This window comes from Phallusia mammillata, chromosome 4, assembly GCF_965637545.1.
Source record: "Phallusia mammillata chromosome 4, kaPhaMamm4.hap1.1, whole genome shotgun sequence".
NCBI lineage: Eukaryota > Metazoa > Chordata > Ascidiacea > Phlebobranchia > Ascidiidae > Phallusia > Phallusia mammillata.
In genome coordinates this window covers 10,788,719-10,808,032 of record NC_137255.1, presented here as the reverse complement: position 1 = coordinate 10,808,032, position 19,314 = coordinate 10,788,719, and the positions used below count along the sequence as shown (strand labels likewise).

The 19,314-nt window shown below is 40.0% G+C and overlaps 2 protein-coding genes across 3 annotated transcripts; both read right to left on the bottom strand.

The window, feature by feature from the left end:
• Positions 1-31: 31 nt before the first annotated feature.
• LOC145222411 (salivary plasminogen activator gamma-like) lies at positions 32-3,386 on the bottom strand. 2 transcript variants are annotated; one of them, XM_080088522.1, is made up of 13 exons: positions 2,879-3,386; positions 2,581-2,692; positions 1,914-2,191; positions 1,770-1,856; positions 1,541-1,684; positions 1,242-1,351; positions 1,073-1,167; positions 946-1,003; positions 781-888; positions 628-727; positions 421-560; positions 238-356; positions 32-177 (listed from the first exon to the last, which is right to left on the bottom strand). In XM_080088522.1, the coding sequence occupies exons 1-13, from the start codon at positions 2,976-2,978 to the stop codon at positions 105-107; spliced, it is 1,524 nt and encodes a 507-aa protein (XP_079944648.1). In that variant the 5' UTR covers positions 2,979-3,386; the 3' UTR covers positions 32-104. The 2 variants fall into 2 exon arrangements, with proteins under 2 accessions (XP_079944648.1, XP_079944649.1); XM_080088523.1 differs by lacking the exons at positions 32-177; positions 238-356 and having other exon boundaries at positions 470-560; positions 633-727.
• A 61-nt stretch (positions 3,387-3,447) lies between these two features.
• LOC145222409 (adhesion G protein-coupled receptor L3-like) lies at positions 3,448-13,600 on the bottom strand. Its single transcript, XM_080088519.1, has 22 exons — positions 13,287-13,600; positions 12,535-12,709; positions 12,360-12,469; positions 11,291-11,399; positions 11,062-11,224; positions 10,791-10,990; positions 10,532-10,694; positions 10,018-10,246; positions 9,805-9,942; positions 9,538-9,659; positions 9,312-9,429; positions 9,112-9,242; positions 8,511-9,037; positions 7,836-8,084; positions 7,312-7,414; positions 7,026-7,240; positions 6,693-6,842; positions 5,875-6,046; positions 5,641-5,803; positions 5,344-5,565; positions 4,874-5,268; positions 3,448-4,709 (listed from the first exon to the last, which is right to left on the bottom strand). Exons 1-22 carry the CDS (start codon positions 13,357-13,359, stop codon positions 3,765-3,767), a joined length of 4,872 nt encoding a protein of 1,623 aa, XP_079944645.1. The 5' UTR covers positions 13,360-13,600; the 3' UTR covers positions 3,448-3,764.
• Between the last annotated feature and the right edge of the window lie 5,714 nt (positions 13,601-19,314).

The following is a 19,314-nucleotide window of genomic DNA, read 5'->3' as shown; positions in this document are numbered from 1 at the left end:
AATTAACCTGATTTTAGAAAGCTGGACAACACGAAGTCAAGGGTTTGTTTATTTTTGAATTAGCGACCACGTATTATTTATACAGTTTACTTTATTTTTTATATTTATACGTGTTTAAAAATTTTCGTACATGCATTCTTGTCTTCGGTAGTGATACATCGAATCCAGTCCAGGTATCTACATAACAACTCGGTAGAGGAAACGCAAATAACTAGAATATGTTGTTTCATGTGTTACCTTGCGACTTTAGTGTAAACTCCCGGTCGATTTCCGCATTTGTCCCCCCAGCTCACCACTCCCCATACATACCAGCGGTTATTTCGTCCGAGGCAAACCAATGGACTGCCAGAATCACCCTGTCCACGTTAAATGATTGAAAATATAAATATCCCTAGGGTATAGAAAGCAGAATCACAATACCTTACAACTGTCCTGCTTACGATTAAAATAGCCAGCACAAAACATGTTGTCGGTGAGATATTTTCCAATAAGGTCATCCTTTTGGCATTGCAGGTTGGCAACTAATGGAACTTCAACGTACATTAGTTGACGTGAGGAAACTATATATTCCACGAAGTAACCGTTAATTATTAATATGCTATCTCAGATGCATCACAGAATATATACCTGACCTCTCTTTGCCCCAACCAGAAACAAAGCATGTTTTTCCGCCTTCGAACTGATTGTTAGTTGTAGGTAAACAAGCTGGCAAAAGCGTCTTTTCAATCTATGGAAACCAACGTTAGTGTGTAAGAAGTGATATATAATTAGAATCGTTACCTTCGCGCACACTCCTTCGTAACTTTGTAACTCAATGATTGCAATGTCGTGATCAAGTTGAAACTGCTTGTAAAGCGGATGTAAAAATACATTTTGGATCTCAAATGCCTGTTACAAACAAAAGTGTTTAGATGAAATTTTTAAAAATGTGAACAGTAAACTGACTTTTACAGCTTGATTTTCAGTAAAATCAACCATTATTTGATATTCAGTGTAGGATGATCTAAAAAAATATTTGATTAGGTCTTTAGTTGTTGAGTGAGCCAATTGTGCAAAAAAATAATTTCCCAACTTTTTAAAACAATGTGCAGCACTAAGTACATGACAAGATGTTAAAAGTGTTCCTCCACAATCGATCGTTTCTTCGCGCTTGTGAACCAAAGCAACCTGTAATTGTCAGTAAACGAAACATTGTTATGTTAGTTATCCAAATCGTAAAAACAGTTTAACTGGTCAGAAACCTGCCAAGGAAGTGCATCAGGAGAAGTTACGCGTTTCCCTCCAATAACTTTCTTTACAAGAAACTGCAAAGAGCTTGTTCCGCACTGGTTAAAATTGTCGAGCGGCGACACTGCAGAATAATTAGACCAATTATAAAATTGCGACTGTCGGTACAAGCAAGCTTGTATGTTATTGTCCAACGAGGTTACAAAAACGTCTTCTTTGTGCAAAATGTAAATCAAAATGGTTGCAACCATGTAGATCTTTAAGGTAAACTATGCGGTTTTAAATTGTTACAAAAAATACAGATTTAGCTCACTTGCAGATGTGCATAGCGGAACATCGCAATACTCGTGGTGTGTTGCGTTTACGTAACACCAAACACCATTAGGGTCTTTATCGGGATTTCTGCAGAAATTATGATCTCCGAGTCCTTCTGCAGACGATCGCCAGTTAAAAACAGCTAAAAATAAAAAAGCTTGGTAGGTATCTAAATGTATCAGATCGACAACTTGTCACGTGTACATGGCTATAAAGTTTCTGCATACATAGCTTCCAGTTTATGCAAGTTTTGCCGCTTCGTGTCAATTTCATTCTTCCTCTATATTCATGAGGAAAGTGTCGATCGAAGCAATCTAAAGAAAAAATGTTACTATAACTGAACACAAGGGAATAAACATTCGCTGTCTTACTCGTGCAATTTTTTAACAAAACAGGTTGATGAAATCCGTCGCTGATCGAACATACATTACGTCCATTGAAATCAATACACTCGTGGTGCAATTTGTTTTTCCACACAAAAGGAAATTGACACACACTTGGTGAATGCACTTTGTCATTTTGGCGTTCGTAGTATGACATGTTTTGCGAAAAAGGCTGACATTGTTCGAACTCAGTGCGGGCACTGTTTGAATTAAAATCGGATAGAAAGCATACTTGTTGTATATGGTGGTAGGTGAACGATAGGCATCTGCAATGTAATTGAAGAGTAAAATTTCTCCACGACCTATTTACAACCAACCATTTCTCCCCACAATTGGCACGTTGCTTCGTGCAATACCGAGTATGTACGCGTGATTGAGCTACATAATGGTAAAATTGACAATCCGAACATTTATTGCACGTTTAATAGAGGGAGAGATTTTTGGAGGTAAAACGCATTTCTACAGCAATATATGGGAAAAAAGGAAAAAAGTATTGTGTTACCAAACCTACAAGATGCCTCTGTTTAAAACTTTTTTATTTGGGTTATAAAGCGTAAACACCCACAATGCTAGAAAGTACCATAAAAGTGGAACTTTTAACGTTGACTTCAAATCATTGTCAAATTAACTAAATAAACAATTTGAATTTAATTACCTCTTTTCTTCACAATTTCGATGGCATTGATGCAGAGTTTTGTCGATTTCAACCGAAACCAGATAATAAGCAGTCAAGCACGATCTTTCCAATCGAATGAAATTTGCCAAATCTGAATCAAAATCGCATAGAGATAACATCCATTTTGATCGTATCAGAAAACTCCAATGGATCGGGAATGCGAGCAAATAGACTTTTGAAAGCTCAAAAACCTATTGGACTTATTGATTCAAGTCGCACAACAGACATCTTTTGTGAACAACTTAGCTAACATATTCTACTTAACATACGCTGTTACCTTTCACTGACGTCTGTGCTTCCATATTTCCCATTACAACTTCGTAAATAACAAATAAGTAAAGTGCCAACCCAAAGGTTATAAAAGTCATCGATTTCATTTTAGGAGTTGAACTTCTCGTGCATAACTTAAAACTACATGGTTATTACTGATGTGTTTTTACCACCCCATATTGGTGACACCCGTCTTTGGTTTATTATTTTATGGTAGGTTGTTACACCTTTAGGCAATCGCCAAATCCGCCACAGTTTTTGCGCACCAAATACTTTAATTGCCTTTAACGTGGGAAGTTAAGTTACCGGAAGGTCTGAGAAGGCACACAGCCCGGTAGATCGATAATTTTGTACTTGATGAGTCTCAAACCAATCACTAATCAAAGACTTATTTCGTCGTCGGCTGATTACACCAGATCATTATACCTTCGTGTCTGGATTTTCATTTATCAGAAGCCATCGGCATAGCATATTGATTAACAGCCGACGCTGGCTAATGCAAAATTAATCCCGGCCTGCGACCAAAGGCGATTGGCAACTCCACGTCGATACTTTTTACTTCCTGGAAGCGTTCCGTACAACACAAGTAACTTGTTGTATTTTTTGTACATTGTATTACGCGCTAAAGAAGAAAAATGCTGCATATCAAATACAGGGGAACATCATAAAGGCGTTAAACGGGATCATAAGCTATGATTCAGCCCGGCAATATCTGGTGCAAGAGGGCAAATAGAAAAGGCAAACAATTGGTGTGAATAGTTTGTTTTGTGTAAAATTTATGTGTGTAAAGTTAGCTTTTGTGAATTGTAACTTCAATCTTGTTGACATAAATAAGAGAAAGTCCAAAACGTTTAGGACTTGTGAAAACAAACGCAGTGGAAGACCAAATGCGATTATAAATTTGTAATCATGCTAATTCCACCATTTCGTAAATCAATACGTGCTTTCGTTCCGGCTTGTGCAGTGCCTGGTAACGTATACGTACAAGGATCATTTGAACGAGTACATTTCGCCTCGGCATCAACGCTTCTGGCGTCCAAAGATGGTGTTAAGTCGTTGTGAGAACTATTACTTCGCTCCCGGCGTACATTATTCATCGCGGCGAACTTTGTGTTTGCGACGCGCGGGTCATGGGCAGGTACGGCAGACCAGCTGGCCACAGTGCCACATCCGCTTACACAACCACCTGTAGCTGTGTCGATCCCGTCTAGGGAAATGTCGTCAAGTTCACGGTCCAGCGTGACTTTATCAGCAGCACCGGATGAATGTGCTGCGTTTTCTGGTTTCCCACTTCTGTTTGCAGTGACCCCGATTATTAATTCCACCTCGCGATCATTTTCTGACGCACAATCCGATTCAGCCGACGCTGAACTGGGTCTGGTCAGCTGGCTGCTGCACGGACTCGATGACGCTTTTCCACTGTTAGTTACAACCAATGACGTGTAGTGAGGTTTCGGAATGTCACTGCTGTGTCTGTGTGTAGCTAGTTGTTGAGCGGCTTGCTGAGAATCGGTGTCATAACCTTGATCGGTTGACAAAGGATCTGAATGTCTTCCGCTTCGGTTGTGGTTGTCTGTTCGTCGACATTCCGCTGGTTCAGTGTTAAATCGAGGCATAGGACAATACATAATTGGATAATGTCCAGTTTGGGTGATTTTGCGATTACATAAGTTGTCAGTCGAGGCTGATGATTGTCTGTAGTTGTTTTCCATGTGTTGCATTCTAATGTCGTTATAAGAACAATTGGAAAGTGGTCTTCGTCTTTGATCTCCCTCCACTGTCACTTGATGCATCGTAACGTCTTCGTAACAATGTCTTTGTTGAAGTGCATTCGGATTCTGTAGTGTAAAATTTAAGTTCAGTTTGGTGATGCGATCAGTAATAACGACTGTTACATCAGGCTTTTTGTAGTTAATGACGATGACGAGTAATTAATCGATTGTGACACGGTACTACATTATCAAAAGCAGTTGATTTAAAACACAACAGAAAAAGTTCCTACCTGATTGGTGTTGTTAACTCCAGCAACTGGGAGAAACGGTCCCATGGTTTCGTAATGATGTGGTGCGCGACCGGATTGTACAGTACCGTTTGGTAACATTCGGTTTGTGGGGGGCGGGGGAGTCGGAAAGTGACACCGATGTGCCGGGGTGCCCTTTTGTGAGCGATTGTACGGGTCGTCGTGAAGGTGATCATAGCAACCAGACGATGTGCCAGAAATTTGTGTACATTGACAGTAATGCTCAGTTGGTTGCTCATACTGGTTGGTTGCACATTGATGTATGTTTACACCATTGATGCTAGCGTGGTCGAGGGTTTGCCTGCTGCTCTGCGTTGGATAATAATCGTTCCACACTGCATGCCGAGGATGGCTGATGGTAGATGGTAGTTTAGGATCTGTCATATAATTTAGCTCTGATTAAGAATTGCTCAATGAAACAATACAATCAAATTGACCGATGGTTCACGTACCAGTGTCATCTGCTGATGCGATCAGACATTCACATTCAGAAAGGTTACGACCAGCGCGCTCTCTGCATGTGTTAAATCGATGAACCACAAGATCTGATGCGACCGTGGTCGAGCTTGGATTCATCACAAAAGGTTCGTTCTCCATAATAGCCGCAGCCTTTGCCAGTCGCATAGATTGAGCATTGGCGATAGGAACCATGGTCGTGGATGTGACAGGGTTTCCTTTGAACAAAACATGATTAATCAGTTTTATTCATTACTGTAAGATATTTAAAGATGCTATCTTTGTTGACCTACCTGATTGGTAATGGTAGATTGTGCGAGTGGTGCCGTCCATACGCAAATTTGATCTTACGGTGTTTGTCTCAGTACAGTCGCAGGAATGGTCAAGACCCGAAAACCGTCGATTGTCTGCTGGTTTTCTGCGACTTGATATGCACTTGCTGTACATTTGTCGTACCTTCAAATAATTTTGTTCGGTCAAAACACATTTCAAAACAAACATATTTGCAATATAGGGGGTGGATTTACCTCTGTTGGAATGAGACAATAAAAGATGAAAGAAACCACCCCGTGCGCCGAACAGAAGATGCAGAACAACGCAGCCGTATATTTGGGCGCCAGATTGCTGAACCACAGTAAACCACAGCTCCACATTACAATGAGTAGAAGCAGAAGCACTCCCATTCGCGCTGCGTGAGACCTGACAACAAATTGGCCACGGTTTAGACAAACAACCAAACATTCCCAGACAAAGTGCCACCACAAACATCAGTTGTTGGGGTATGGACAGTTTGCTGTCGCATATTGCAACAATGGAATTTCATATTAGAAAGTATTTCAACACGACACATTTTTCTTAACATAGGTAAAGGTGTGCCTCTACATATATAATGCCACATGTTTATAATGAGCATATGGATACTTGGTAAATGCTGCTGTTGCATATCTTGTAATCTTTTTGTTATGTTTTTTTCATACAAAAACACTTACAGCATTGCTTCACCACGGTTTCCATTTATACCTAGTCAACCTAGTGACTGCCAGTATGCTCCAGGATGAATATTTAAGGGATAAGAACTACTCAAAAAGTTTTCTGACATAAAAACACGATCATGTTGATTTTGTTCAAAACCCGTCGCGGTACAATGTCACCACCTCTATCGACAAATGCTACATAACAACCACTCTACACTCCATTAAATCCATTAAAGCAGCCAACTCTCTAGACAAAACAATGGGAGTCGGGTAAGTGTCTTACAAAGCAAAACACTTTCACCGTTCACTGTTCAACAGCGGTTCCCTGGTCTTGACTTTAACTCGGCAATGTTTGAAAATATTTAACTAACCTTCCGTTTCTTGACTTTCCACTTCGGTTTAGTTGGAATTTCTTCATTTTTCGAAGTGAAGCAAACAGGAAAAATATGCACATGCATATTGCAACACAACACGGAGCAATGATGCTCCATACAAAACCATCATCACTTTTCAACCAACAGCTGAAATAGAAGAAAACTGAATTAGATTTTTTTTTCATGATAATGTAAAAATAAGTTCATCAGTTTTGGGTGCGGTTTTGTTAGATATTTTTGTTAATCTTAAACAGGCCGAAACAAGTGATTTAAAACACAATCAGGTAGACTTCGAATGTTTTCTTTATTTTCCTCAAATAAAATACTTACACTAGGAATCCTCCATATCCTTTGTACTTCACCGCACAGCTTACTGCTACCACAACTGCTGGACAAGTGTACCCTATGACGTAATACCAACGCCACCGGTCGTTCCGCTCGATTCTGTCGTCAAGTACCATGAACAGATGAAGCGTTTCCAACACTGACCAGGTAAAAACGCAAAGAACACCAAAATGTAGAAGTACTGCGGTCACCACGCACATCTGTTGCAAAGAAATGCCGTTAGTCAAACTGTTTGTATGAGCCAAAAATAGGTTTCAAAGCATACACTTACAGTTTGCGAATCAACTTGGTGGATGCCAAAGAGGAACACAAGTTCAGTGAAGCATAACGATATCACGGTGTTTTTGTGAATTGTGTTTAAATCCAGGGATTTACTGTGAACAAAAGATATACTTTTATCACTATTTTTGTATCATCGAAGCAACAAAAGCACACAACAGGAAAATCATCAGACAATAAAAAGTTTAATCATCTATCCGCGGGGCCGCGATAATCTTCCGCTGACAGAAAAGCATAACAAATTTGCGAAAAAATGTACTTACTTATATGGCACCATAAATTTCTATTTAAAACGTGTCCTGTTTGACAAATAAATTAATTCACGCAAGGTTAAACCGTTATTCCACTCAATGCGCGCAGTATAAAGTTCGATTCGTTCATCTGACATATTTCAGTTCGCTTGGTTAAATCGATCAATTCGTTTCGCATTTATACGCTCACGAGGCGCATTAGCAAGAGTGCGAATTTATTCGAAATACCAAAACATCTGTTTTTGACAACTGATAAACCACTGACCTGTGGGCGATGAGGGTAATCGCGACGACCAACAAAAAGACGAATGATATGACAACTCCACTTCTGGCGATGTTCAAATACTTTAGTGGCATGTCACTTGGATATATAGGTGCAGTTTCGCTTGGTGTGATTGGTTGCTGAGAAGATATGACAACGAAGCTCGTCATATGATCGCATTCACAAAGGCTGTGTGTTCTGTTGCCAGACAATTTTCTGCAGCCAGTCCGAGACCAAGATCCATCTTGTTCACTGCGTGAGTAATAAATCGGTTTACTCAACACCGCTATGCTATCGGACGGTAAAAGTGAATACGTCACCATGGGGAAAGATAAAACTGTCAGATAACAAAAGACATTCATTACAAGCCCCCGCCCTCGCGTTGTCTTATCGCAATTACCTAAAACTTGGTCAGTTATTGAAAATAAATTTTATCGATACAAATTTTTCACACCAAAGTGTCAACATACATAATACTGTATCTACAGTGAAGGCGTAAGACATAATCATGTTACATGATATACAACCTTTAACTATTTCATGTCGAAATGACGTTTATTGATTTTAACTTAGAATGCACACATAAAATTGAGTCGATGCACTGTGACCGGAACGTTTTTATGCATTCATTTTGGCATTTTCAATACTACAGACTATCTGGCATTTCAAAAATGTTACCTTGGGCTTGTTTTCCAAAAAGCGCATGTGTGATAGGGAAGATGATCTTCATGGTGACGTAGGTTTAAGAGCAGAGGGCGTTTAAGATCCAATGAGTGACTAATCCGTTTAAACTGGTCGTCAGTTACGGATGCAACTGAAACTGATACAACTTGAGAATTAACTGGTTTCTTCCTGGAACCGAAGCCATTTGAGTCTTCCAAATATTTCCCTATGTTGACAAATGACAGAAAAACTAATGTTTTTCTTGACTTGTCGTTGATAGCTTCTGAAATCGCTTGTATATTTAGCTTTACTGTGTCGCCTCTAGAGCTGGGCCAAGAAACATCAGTGGAAGGCAAATCGTCGACAGTTTGACGTTGGACATGTATTCCAAGCGACACTTGCTCTTCAACCCAATTGACATCAAACTCTTCAGCGGTGGTCGGTGTGGTTCGGGAAGGATTATTTTTGTCCATTACTATATCCTTGGCAAGGAAAAAGCCCGCATCTTCGACGACGCCCATTAACGACGAGGCGAGATGGGTCTGTCGAAAACGCAAGTTACCATTAGTAACCATGTAAGCCAATTATAGACCACACCGTCCATAATTCGTCTTACCCGCAGTGGCTGTTTCAGTGCTGTCCATGCAGCGCTGACGTTTTGCGACAGCAAAATGCTGCTGCACTTTATTATGGTGTTTGTGAGAGTGGCGGCATTTCGTGGTTCGGTTTCTCCAACCTTCAAAAGTTCTGAAAGGTACCAAATAATTTTGTTGTGTTGTGCTTCGTAGTTTGGGGTATAAGCAGCCAATGGCTTACCGATAAGGGCTTCAATAACTTTGGCAATGTCCCAGCTTTTGAGCTCAGTTTGTTTTTGAAGCAAGTCTTCCAAAAGTTTAGAACTAAGGTCACCAACGCTCATAGTTCCAACGTTGATCTTAAAAAAATATTTAGACACATTACAAAAAATCCTCAAAGCCGATATTTTCCGGTCGGCGAACGTCTGCGATAAACCTGTACAAACACAGCACAATAAAGTCTTTACCTTCTCGATAAAATCCTTTATCCAGCGCGACGCGCATTGTGTCAGATCTGGCTCGTGAGTGGTCCAACTTGGATTAGATACGTTTCCCGCGCACATCCAGTTTGCATGCCCACCACCAATGCCTGTCAGTTTAAAAATTAATATTGATCTGTTTTAAATGCGGTCTGTTCTGTGCGTCTAATAGTCAATGTCATCAATAATGTATAAACTGTGCGTGCTGCGGCCGTTACGTCGCAGGAGCACATAAACTTGATTTGCGAAACCAACCTGGACAAGGCAAGAACGCCATTGTTCCGTACGCTGTGTCTTTCCAAATCAAGCCGCTAGCTTCCTGTGAGCGGCAATACTTCGATTGTTGTGTCGATGTTGACGTAGAAAATGACGTAGTGGTACGTCCTGGCGGCGCTGAAAGCAGAAATCAAAAGTCCAATAAGTTCATGTTCACTGCACAAACTGGCAAGCTTCAGATACACGACCTACCTGATGGCTTAACGTTAGGCTTCGTTGTCTTTAAAGGTGCATCAGGTTTAGCAACTATTGTTGTGGTTGTTGTTGTGGGTGCAACGGTAGTTGTTTCAACACTAGGCGACGCGAACTCGATGTTATAGTTTATTGCTGTTTTTGATTCCCAAACGTAGAGTAACTGGTCTTTTGGATTGTAATCAATGGACGACGCTGCAGTCGTTATACCTGGGACGGCGATGTTTATCTATGGACAAAAAGGTAATTTACGTGACCTAGTTGCCGCGAGCGCTCGTTTTAATGATAGTCCCACGTCCACCGCACAGCAGCCGGAAATGCAGTAAATACAGAGTCTACTGGACGTCTGACGGCCTACTTTGGAAGCAGTCAGTAAGTGGGCAGCGCATTATGTGTGACAAATTAACCGCTAAAAGTATTTTAACTGAAAAGCCCCCAGCCCCTGCCGATGAGAAAAATCAACTGGATAGCAACTGATTTAAAAAAATGCTAATTAGTACGAAGACCAACGAACCTCTTTTCCAACTTTGGACGTTGTGTTGAACATATAATCAATAGTAAGAGTGTCATAATTGACAACATAAAGCACACCGCATACAATAAACGAGTTCAGAGCCGATAGTTTTGAATAGGGCGTTGTCCAAGTGTTGAGAATGTTAAGTGATTCCCGTTCCAGGCTGTTGAATAACAAGTCATTAATTAGGCTCTTGTAACTTTACGTAGTCACACAGTGTGTGCTTTAATTGAGTTGAAGATCATTATTGGTGAAGTACCTTGAAACAACGATGTTTCCATTGTTCCTCTCAGTGGCGTAAATCACCCAAAGTCCATTCTCGTCCACTGCCAAATCAATATCAGTGTCCATATTCACACCGTATGGAGATGTATTGTGATAATTAGCGTTCGGAATCTCTCTCTCGGCCTTAGCTTGAGCTTCTCGGAGATCAAATCTCACGATATTACGCGATCTTTCCTGTAAAAAATACGCGGTGTCAGTTTACAGTAACCACGTACCGTTTTGATAACAACATTGCATTGCGTTACCTTGTTGTAATAGATGCTGCCATCATAAACGACAAATCCAGTCCCGTCGACACGGTCTGGTATGCGATGAAAAGTGGTTGCTCTATCTTGTTCCAGTGCCTCTGTTGTTGCGTATTCATACAAGTGTGGGGCGTCATACGGCCTCCAGCCCATAAAAAATATTCTGTCACAAAAGTGATTGATTAGGCACAGCTTGAGACAACGTATTAAGCTGTGAGATGGAACTTACTTTTGTGTTTGTTGATAGGGATCACGCGCCCAAGCACCGTTTGTATTTTTGGCCGTTGCAGTCGCATTTCCTTTTGTTACTTGTTTTACAGGACCCGGACAGGTGGCCGCTGAAACATAAACACGCAAATTGCATGAAGATTGCCGCCTTTCTACTCACAGGAAAGTGTACGGGTGAGTTACCCCAGTCATTGGAGAATTGGCAGGATGGGCAAATAATTAAAGTATCAGATTTCAACGGCGATACAGCGCCGTGCTGAATTCTACAAGGTTTTTACAACGAAATCTCGAACTGACATCGGTATTTACTTAAAAACTCGACATGTAGAAATGTACTGACGTTGTATAAAGGTGGTGAAACAGCAAGCAATTTTACGGCGATAAACCAGTTTGATCCGTAACCACTCAGGCGAAAATTTCTGATCGTCACAACTACAAATTATCCGCCAGTGAATAGACCAAAATCGTAGGTGGGGTACAAATGCCTTGTCTGGCAAATTCGAAGACTAATCCATGAATTACAGAGCAAATCCGTGCAGTGCACTTAAAATGTCTTCGAATTCAGAAAACTTAAACAATAAGATTAGTTGAATCTCCATGCAAAGGTTTGCGAGGCACAATATTCTGTTTGTAAGAATTCCTGTGCTTTTGTTTGACGAAACATGCATCAGGGGTTTAAGAGTGAATGCTTGCGGGTGACTAGTCCCACTTCTCAAGCGTGCGAATCGCCCAAGTGACAAGTAGACCACAAACACTGTCTAGGAGAAGTTCATTCAAGCGATATACAACAAATTCCACCAGTTTGCCACCAGACATAGCTCTTTCGTTACGCCATAGTTAGCACCAATTCTAATTGTCGATTTGGCCTGGCAATCTTCGCTATAGTTAAGTTACATCCAATTTTATTTTGAATCCGATGTAACAAAGCATGAAGTCACGCCATGGAAACCAAGCGAATTACTTGGGTTTGGTTACCGATAATAATATGTTCACAACCACGCCACACCACATCCAGATGTTATTAATGTAGAAACATGAAAATAGTTTTGTTCTGTAATGTTGTTACTTACCAAAGGCTACACATTTCCACATAACTTGTAGATATTTGGCAGTTCCCGGGCAAGGGTCGGGAAATGTTGAGGGGCCAACGCGAAACGTACATTCACTTTTATCGTCGCACCTACATGTAAACAACAAGAAATTAGCCCACAATAACCAATAGCTTAACAGCTGTTTTTGTCTTACATTTTCCTAACAATGTCGGTTTGTGTATGCAGCCCACAACCAACATTGTTTTCACTTTCGTCCTGGGAGATACAAAGTCGATCATCATTTCTTCCATATATTGCCATTTTCAGTTGAATTAAATCGTTTCCAGGGCATCGTAACGTCATCTCTTCATTTTCACATGCTGTTTTTGCTGTAGTTACAAAAAAGATATATTTATGATGACAGGGCAGTTTCTATCAAGTCTAGGCTAATAAACGGTACATTCTGTCAAGTTTTAATGGGAACTCTTCAAATTGACTCAAAGTTAAGTAGTGGACCAACACAACGTGCAAGTTCGCATTTAATGAAATTCGTTGGGCCAATCTAACGCGAAAACAATCGATATAAGTGTTAATCTGGAACAGACTTGCTTTCGTCGCAAGGAAGTAATTACAGCGCTTAACGAACTATTGTCGCAGTGTGTGTTCAAGACTTTGAACGCAGTTGCCATTTTTCACATACTTGGGCGACGTAACAAATATGTTGCTTCTGTTGAAAGCTTGCAGTTTATAAGGCTTCTTACTTAATAGAGACTTTAGAGTTTGCTGTACCTGCTTATGATAAGCTACTTGACCCAAAATACTCAACATAATCCCAATTCTAATACACAATAATCGGCATACGGTTCTGATAGTTAACGACAATGTAGTGTATTGGGTATTGTATTAGGTACTAGCACTCTAGCAGTCTGTCTGGCAGTACCAGATAAAAGTTGTATTTCTATGTACCTGTTACAGCGATGGTCGGTATCAATAGTATAATATAAATCCACATATTTGCTTGAAATTCCAAGTGTAACATTTCTTTGTTGTTGACAGCTTTGGGAAATGTCAATCCTCCCCAGCAGACACAGTATCTATGTCTTAATGGGTTCTCTACCTATCTATCGATAGTCTTCAACTCCTTGTGTTATATCAAATTTTCCTTCATATCCAGGTGAAGTTCCACTTTAATCACCACACTGATAACACAGATTTTTCCTGTCGCTTTTAAATCTATATTCAGTCTGAAACGATGAACAAAGATAAGGTACGGGTTAAACACTTGCTCAACTTCAAAACACAGCTTAGTTTGATCGAATCTGCGATTATTATGGTCTTGACGTTCTGTGCTACTTTTTTTCAAACGCATTCAGTTTGAATAAAGGCCACCAGCCAGGACGTAACAGCGGTCTGACGCCGAAGTGCCGCGAGGATTTTTCAGTGCGCAAAAGAAATGCCTTTTTTCTTCAGCTAACAGCGTGGAGTCTGTTGCCCGCCAACGATACAGCCGATAAGTCGGGTTCCTTATAAAGCAAACAAAATGGTGACAAAAAGCATTGTCGCGTAAAGAAGTCGAGTACGGCCATTTGTTGCAATTGCCACTGAAGCGTTGAATTTTCACAAGTTGCACCTTTGTCTTTCCACTAATAGGGGAAATGCCTTTGAAACATCGTAATACCGAAGTCTGCAGGAAGGCTATACAAAGCGATCTAAGATGTTGGCCACGACGTTTTTGTGCCGAGTAAACACAACTTGACATTACATGCCATTAAATAAGTCAACTACCCTCATTAGAATCAATATCGGTACAAATAGCTCAAGCCCAAATAACACCTTACTTTGCAGATTTGCACAACTAATGAAACCATTCGAACAGTTCCTAAAACACATTATTCTTGTCGAGTAAAATATGTCCTGCAGGAATTTAACGCCATTAATAATTTACCCAAACGACATGTACAATGGTGCAGAACGCAGAAACAATGCTTGGTGGAACATGAACATAATTCAGCCCCGAAATACACACCCACACATTCTACAGTAGAACAGTGGCGTTCAGATTTGAACATAAACAATCAAAACTGGCGTCCGAACTTCCTATTCAGCATTCACTACCGACGATTTCGACCTAATTTATAGATTACAATGCAGAAAACACACGGATAAAAGACTAAAGAACTGACCGTCGATTATCGTGTCGACTGTCTGTCTGTGGCCCATATTCTACCACTAAAACCACGCGAAGGACAAAACCTTCCCGCAAGGGCTACTGTTTGTGCGAGTTACATGCTGTGCAGACATAAAGCACACATATCACTTGCTGTGAAGATTTACACGGACCAAAATCAAACAATCAGAAGTGAAAACTGGTTGACACGGATCATACAGTTTACTTGCACTTTTTCATCGAAACTGTTTTCATCGTCTTTCGTTGTGGTGTTTGATCATTAACTTGAACGCGAAATAACACCGACGTGTTAATAATCAAACTGAAACCAAGTGTCAATCAATGTAACTAATGTTGGGAAATGTCATCCACTATCACAGCCCAAGCTTTTGAATTCTTCAAGGGGTTAAACTAATTTGTTGGTTCTGTTAATCCCGGGATTATAAGCTCCCGGTTTGACTTCAGTCATGTTCTCATGGTGCCGGGTAAGTGTGTGGCAAGATGCCTAACATGTTGCCAGTCACCGCAGAATAACAAAACAGGCTTTGGATACACAAACTTGAAATTTAGACATGTACCATGGTGTCTGGGCTGGACCAAGACAAACTGACTTAAACTATTACTTAATCAAGGGATTAATTTTGGAGTGTAATCACGTGTCGACAGTCACGGTGGGTTTAAGCTCAAACCCTTCTCACAACATTCGATTGTTTATACAATGGCATTCGGTGCGTCAGTGTAGACAGTGAGTCACTCATGACTACAGGGTGTCTTCTCCAGTGCGCTGCATTACAGGGAGCGACTACAAATCAAATTTGTAAAGAACGGTCGTAAAATCTCGGCGAGAACCAGACGTACCTGCGGGCTATTCGGAAGCTTTATAATTTTATTATCGATTGAACTCCTGATGTTTGATAAGGTGGGCCTCAGCAAGTTGCCATATATATGTTCCTGACTGGAGATTGCAAAAATACACGGTCAGTGACTTGTGCTGAAGTCATTTGTAACGTTTTCAGCCATAAACAAACCACCCGCGCTCTTCGGAAACCGAACTGCGAAGGGTTGTACAAACACGGGGAGAGTGCACGCCCGCAAGTGAATATCGTAAAAATCCTTGCCTAGAGGTGCTTAGTGAATGTTCAACTTTGCGTTGTTCCTACTCGTCAACAATATTTTGAATCTTGACATACTTCCAATGGACTCTAATTGGAAAGAAGCGTGTATGAATAAAGAGACTAATGAAGAACACTCAAATGGCGAAATAGTTCCTGCTTTTTGTCAATGGGCTTTGTTTTCTTTGCGCCCTGAAATTGCGTTACAGTATCGGAGACACAAGGGTGCTTTAACACTGAAGTGGTCGAACTGCAGCCATTTATAACAGAAGCTGTAGTTGAGCGAAGAACCCTTCCGCATTACTTCATATTATTCATGTTTTCAAGTGAAAACGATCTCGCAAGTTAAGTCATGTACTTCCCAGTTGTAGCACCCACTGATCCGCTATCCACATCCACTTGTCATGTGCTTTTAATCAGAACAAATGAAATATGGGTGATGGAGTCCAGACCCAGCGATAAAGATACGACCCAGTTCTATCAGATACGCGGAACCATTGGATCTGTTGGGCTTTCAACAGCAAATTATTCAAGGTCTAATCGGATTCGTGTGTGATAACGTTGAAGTGGGTGGTGAATAATGATATCTGGCCTGTTTAAACACTTTTCGTGAACCGAAAAAAAAACTTGAATTCATACATCTTCGAAAAGATAAAAAAATCCAACAACCCTATCACGAATGAATAGCATGAGTAAGTAAAGAAAAATGTTCCCGCGTGGGCTGAATACAATGACCTATGTTTTTACAGCACATAAAATGAAGTAACTTTATAGCCGTGTCTCGAAGCCTCTATTTGTTGATAAACACTACACACTGTTACTGATGTAAACGTGTGGTGAAAAAAACGAGTATATCTCGTGATCTCAGAAATTTTATTGCGTCTCAAATCGTTGCTAATTTTATTGGCGACCATAGAAAATGTGATTGTGGCAAGGTCTGGCACACGACAGTGTAATGCTGTCTAAAAAACATCTCACGACCGTGGTTCAAGCGTCATCTAAATGAATTTGGGGTGGCATCATGCCTTGTAACAGATGGGCCTGTGTAAACGCGGCAAAAATCGGGCGAAAGCAGTTCAATCGTAGCCCGTGTAAAAGAATCCGGAACTGGATAGGCTTTTTGTGAACAGAAGGTGCCGCCGCATCAAACCGATGCGCTTACCGGATTATTATGGCGTCGTTATTGTGACCACTTAACTGTAAACAAGCACTTACTCAAGTTACCTTTAGAAACAAGGCTGAGATTTTTTGGGATTATGATTCCTACAAACATAACCATTGATTCCTTGAATCGTAAATAATCAAACCAGCTCTAACACTTGTTATTAATTGAGTTGGTAAAGTTAGTGTATGTCAAGAAACGTTCAGAGACGCTCTGTTGTGGCATCGTGTAAAGTGGATCCGATTTCTTTTCACTGGTTCTCTACGAATTTCGGATGAATTGCGAATATAAGGAAAACATGTTTTGGTAGGATCGTGTTACTGGGATAGGGTCCCGCGCGTTTTGTAAAAACTCTCATCGTTTAAACACATGTTCGTTAGCGGCAAACAGTCATTCGCCTACTGGTCGTTGTATTCAATTCGCAAATTCCTTAGAATAAAAAATTCCAAGTCTAACAATCGATTTGTTGTAAATGTAACCACCACACAAAAACAAAGACAGAAACAGATGTATCCTCAGTATTACACAATTTGGAAGTTTACCAAATACAGCGCTAAAAGTCAAACACAAGAGTTTATTCACGAACAGAAATTTGTAGAGATGATCACAAAACGCATTTTTAAATAACAAACAAATTTTGCATTTCGTGTTTTACACAAAATTTGCACGTGCGAAATTTAGGTTTAAACAAAGTTTACAACATAGGCAAAAAAATAATTGGTTCAACTTGATGGCCTACTGGTTGCTGGAAGTACTTGATTTAAGCTAAAAGTCGAGCTTCCCGCCTGTTTACATTGTACAAGCTCTCCGTGCTAATCATTACCATATATTTTTTTATCTTCGAGGCAAGTTTTGATTGTTGATGAATGCAAAGTGTTTTTTCGCGCACTGACGCCATTTTACCTGTTACTACCGTGTAATCTTATGGTTTGGCAAACAGTTTTAAGTTCACAAACATAAGGCTAAACAGTACCATAGAATATTTCCCATGACCTAAAACAATGTTATTGCGGGTGTATATCGTAAAAACTGAATCATTCAATAGGGTTTTGCTTGCTGGATTGCTTTTGTGTACACCTAAATTGTTAATTTACCCTAATAAGCAGCATTTAAGTTTGACATTATGCACAATATATATGTTCAAGGAAATGATGTTCCTGAAACGCTAAAGGTAAACATGACGGTGTAATTTGCTTATATTTGTTGTAATTTGCTTAGTTTGGTGATATCTGAAAAAATCTGCTGCACACACAAAAAAATAAGCGTGCAACATTCGATATGGATTTGTTATGTCTGTTTAAATGGCTTTTTGAGTTTAGAGCCAAATTCCACCTAAGACAGTTGCACGGCATTCTGACATGCAGATCTACGCAGGAAATGACATTTAAAGATTATTCTTAAGGGAATACAACGGTTTTTGTACTAAGTTTAGCAGAACTACATTATTCGACCTGTGCGCGGCTCAATTGTTAGCTTTATCAAATACAGCGACAAGTCTCCGGGTCTCATTGTGTTATTGCGTCTCTTTATTTTTGCAAGCTTCGCCATCAGGCATATATACAACAAAGTAACAATAACTTCTTACTCGGTTAAGTTTTACTTGTGATAAGTATGTTAATGCTGAGCTAAATGCGCCGAAAAAAAATACATTATGATCCTCATGAACAGAATGGTTTCAGGCAAACATGGAGCTTGATTAAGAGACATTTTAAATGTAAACATGGAACAAGTTTGCTATGTTTATGGGTTATTGCTTATCAGCCTGTTACGATTGTTTCAAGTTGTGTTGAAAGCTTTATAGTAGTGACCATCTATCAAAGGATACTCTTTTTTATTACCCATTAGGCCTATATCTTTTTGCAAAAACATTAACCACAGTACAAACAGTATGTTAATTTACATTGACTTGTTTGATTTGTTTGATGTTAAACCATCGATCAGGGTTGACACTGAGAACTTTAAGATATCCTAAGGTTTGTCCAAAAATCCCAAGATAACCAAAAAATGGCAAATACACAGTTTAAATCCTAGCTGGCACAGGCAACATAATCTTTATAGTTACTCCATGTCCCAGCCATCACGTAGCCTACCTTTGAAAGACGCTAAGAGATACCAGAAAAATACAAAAGAAAAAAAAAAATTTTTACATTTTTTTTTACTGGCACATATGATACATCGAAAAGCCAGTAGTACTGGCCTGCCTCACAGGTTTTGACAAGGAATTTCAATCAACTTACACGGCTTCGAACACAAAATTGATAAAGCACTGTTACGCAAATCGTTACATAAAAAGGTGATTTTTGCAAAAGGATAATTTGTGTTCGCAACAATAGTATTAATTGTATTTTAAACGTATTAAACGGATAATTTCAAAAAAATCCCAAGGTTTAAAAAGTTTTTCCCAAGATCCCAAGCTCAGCACTGAAATCCCAAGATCTTGGGAAAAATCCCAAAGGAGTGGCAGCCCTCTGCCTTCGATTGTTGAATTGAAACCTAAACCGGGAAGTCCCCTGTCCATACGATTTACGATTAATGTTTAGAATTTCTGTGTCT

Coding starts and splice junctions, on each gene's coding strand:
- LOC145222411 (XM_080088522.1), bottom strand. CDS start 2,978: ATGAAATCGATGACTTTTATAACCTTTGGGTTGGCACTTTACTTATTT. Junction 1,004..1,072: donor GCTGCACATTGTTTTAAAAA/GTTGGGAAATTA, acceptor ATATTTTTTTAG/ATCATCCTACACTGAATATC. Junction 728..780: donor ACGAAGGAGTGTGCGCGAAG/GTAACGATTCTA, acceptor TGGTTTCCATAG/ATTGAAAAGACGCTTTTGCC.
- LOC145222409 (XM_080088519.1), bottom strand. CDS start 13,359: ATGTTACACTTGGAATTTCAAGCAAATATGTGGATTTATATTATACTA. Junction 10,695..10,790: donor GGAAACATCGTTGTTTCAAG/GTACTTCACCAA, acceptor GTTATTCAACAG/CCTGGAACGGGAATCACTTA. Junction 9,243..9,311: donor AGTTATTGAAGCCCTTATCG/GTAAGCCATTGG, acceptor GGTACCTTTCAG/AACTTTTGAAGGTTGGAGAA.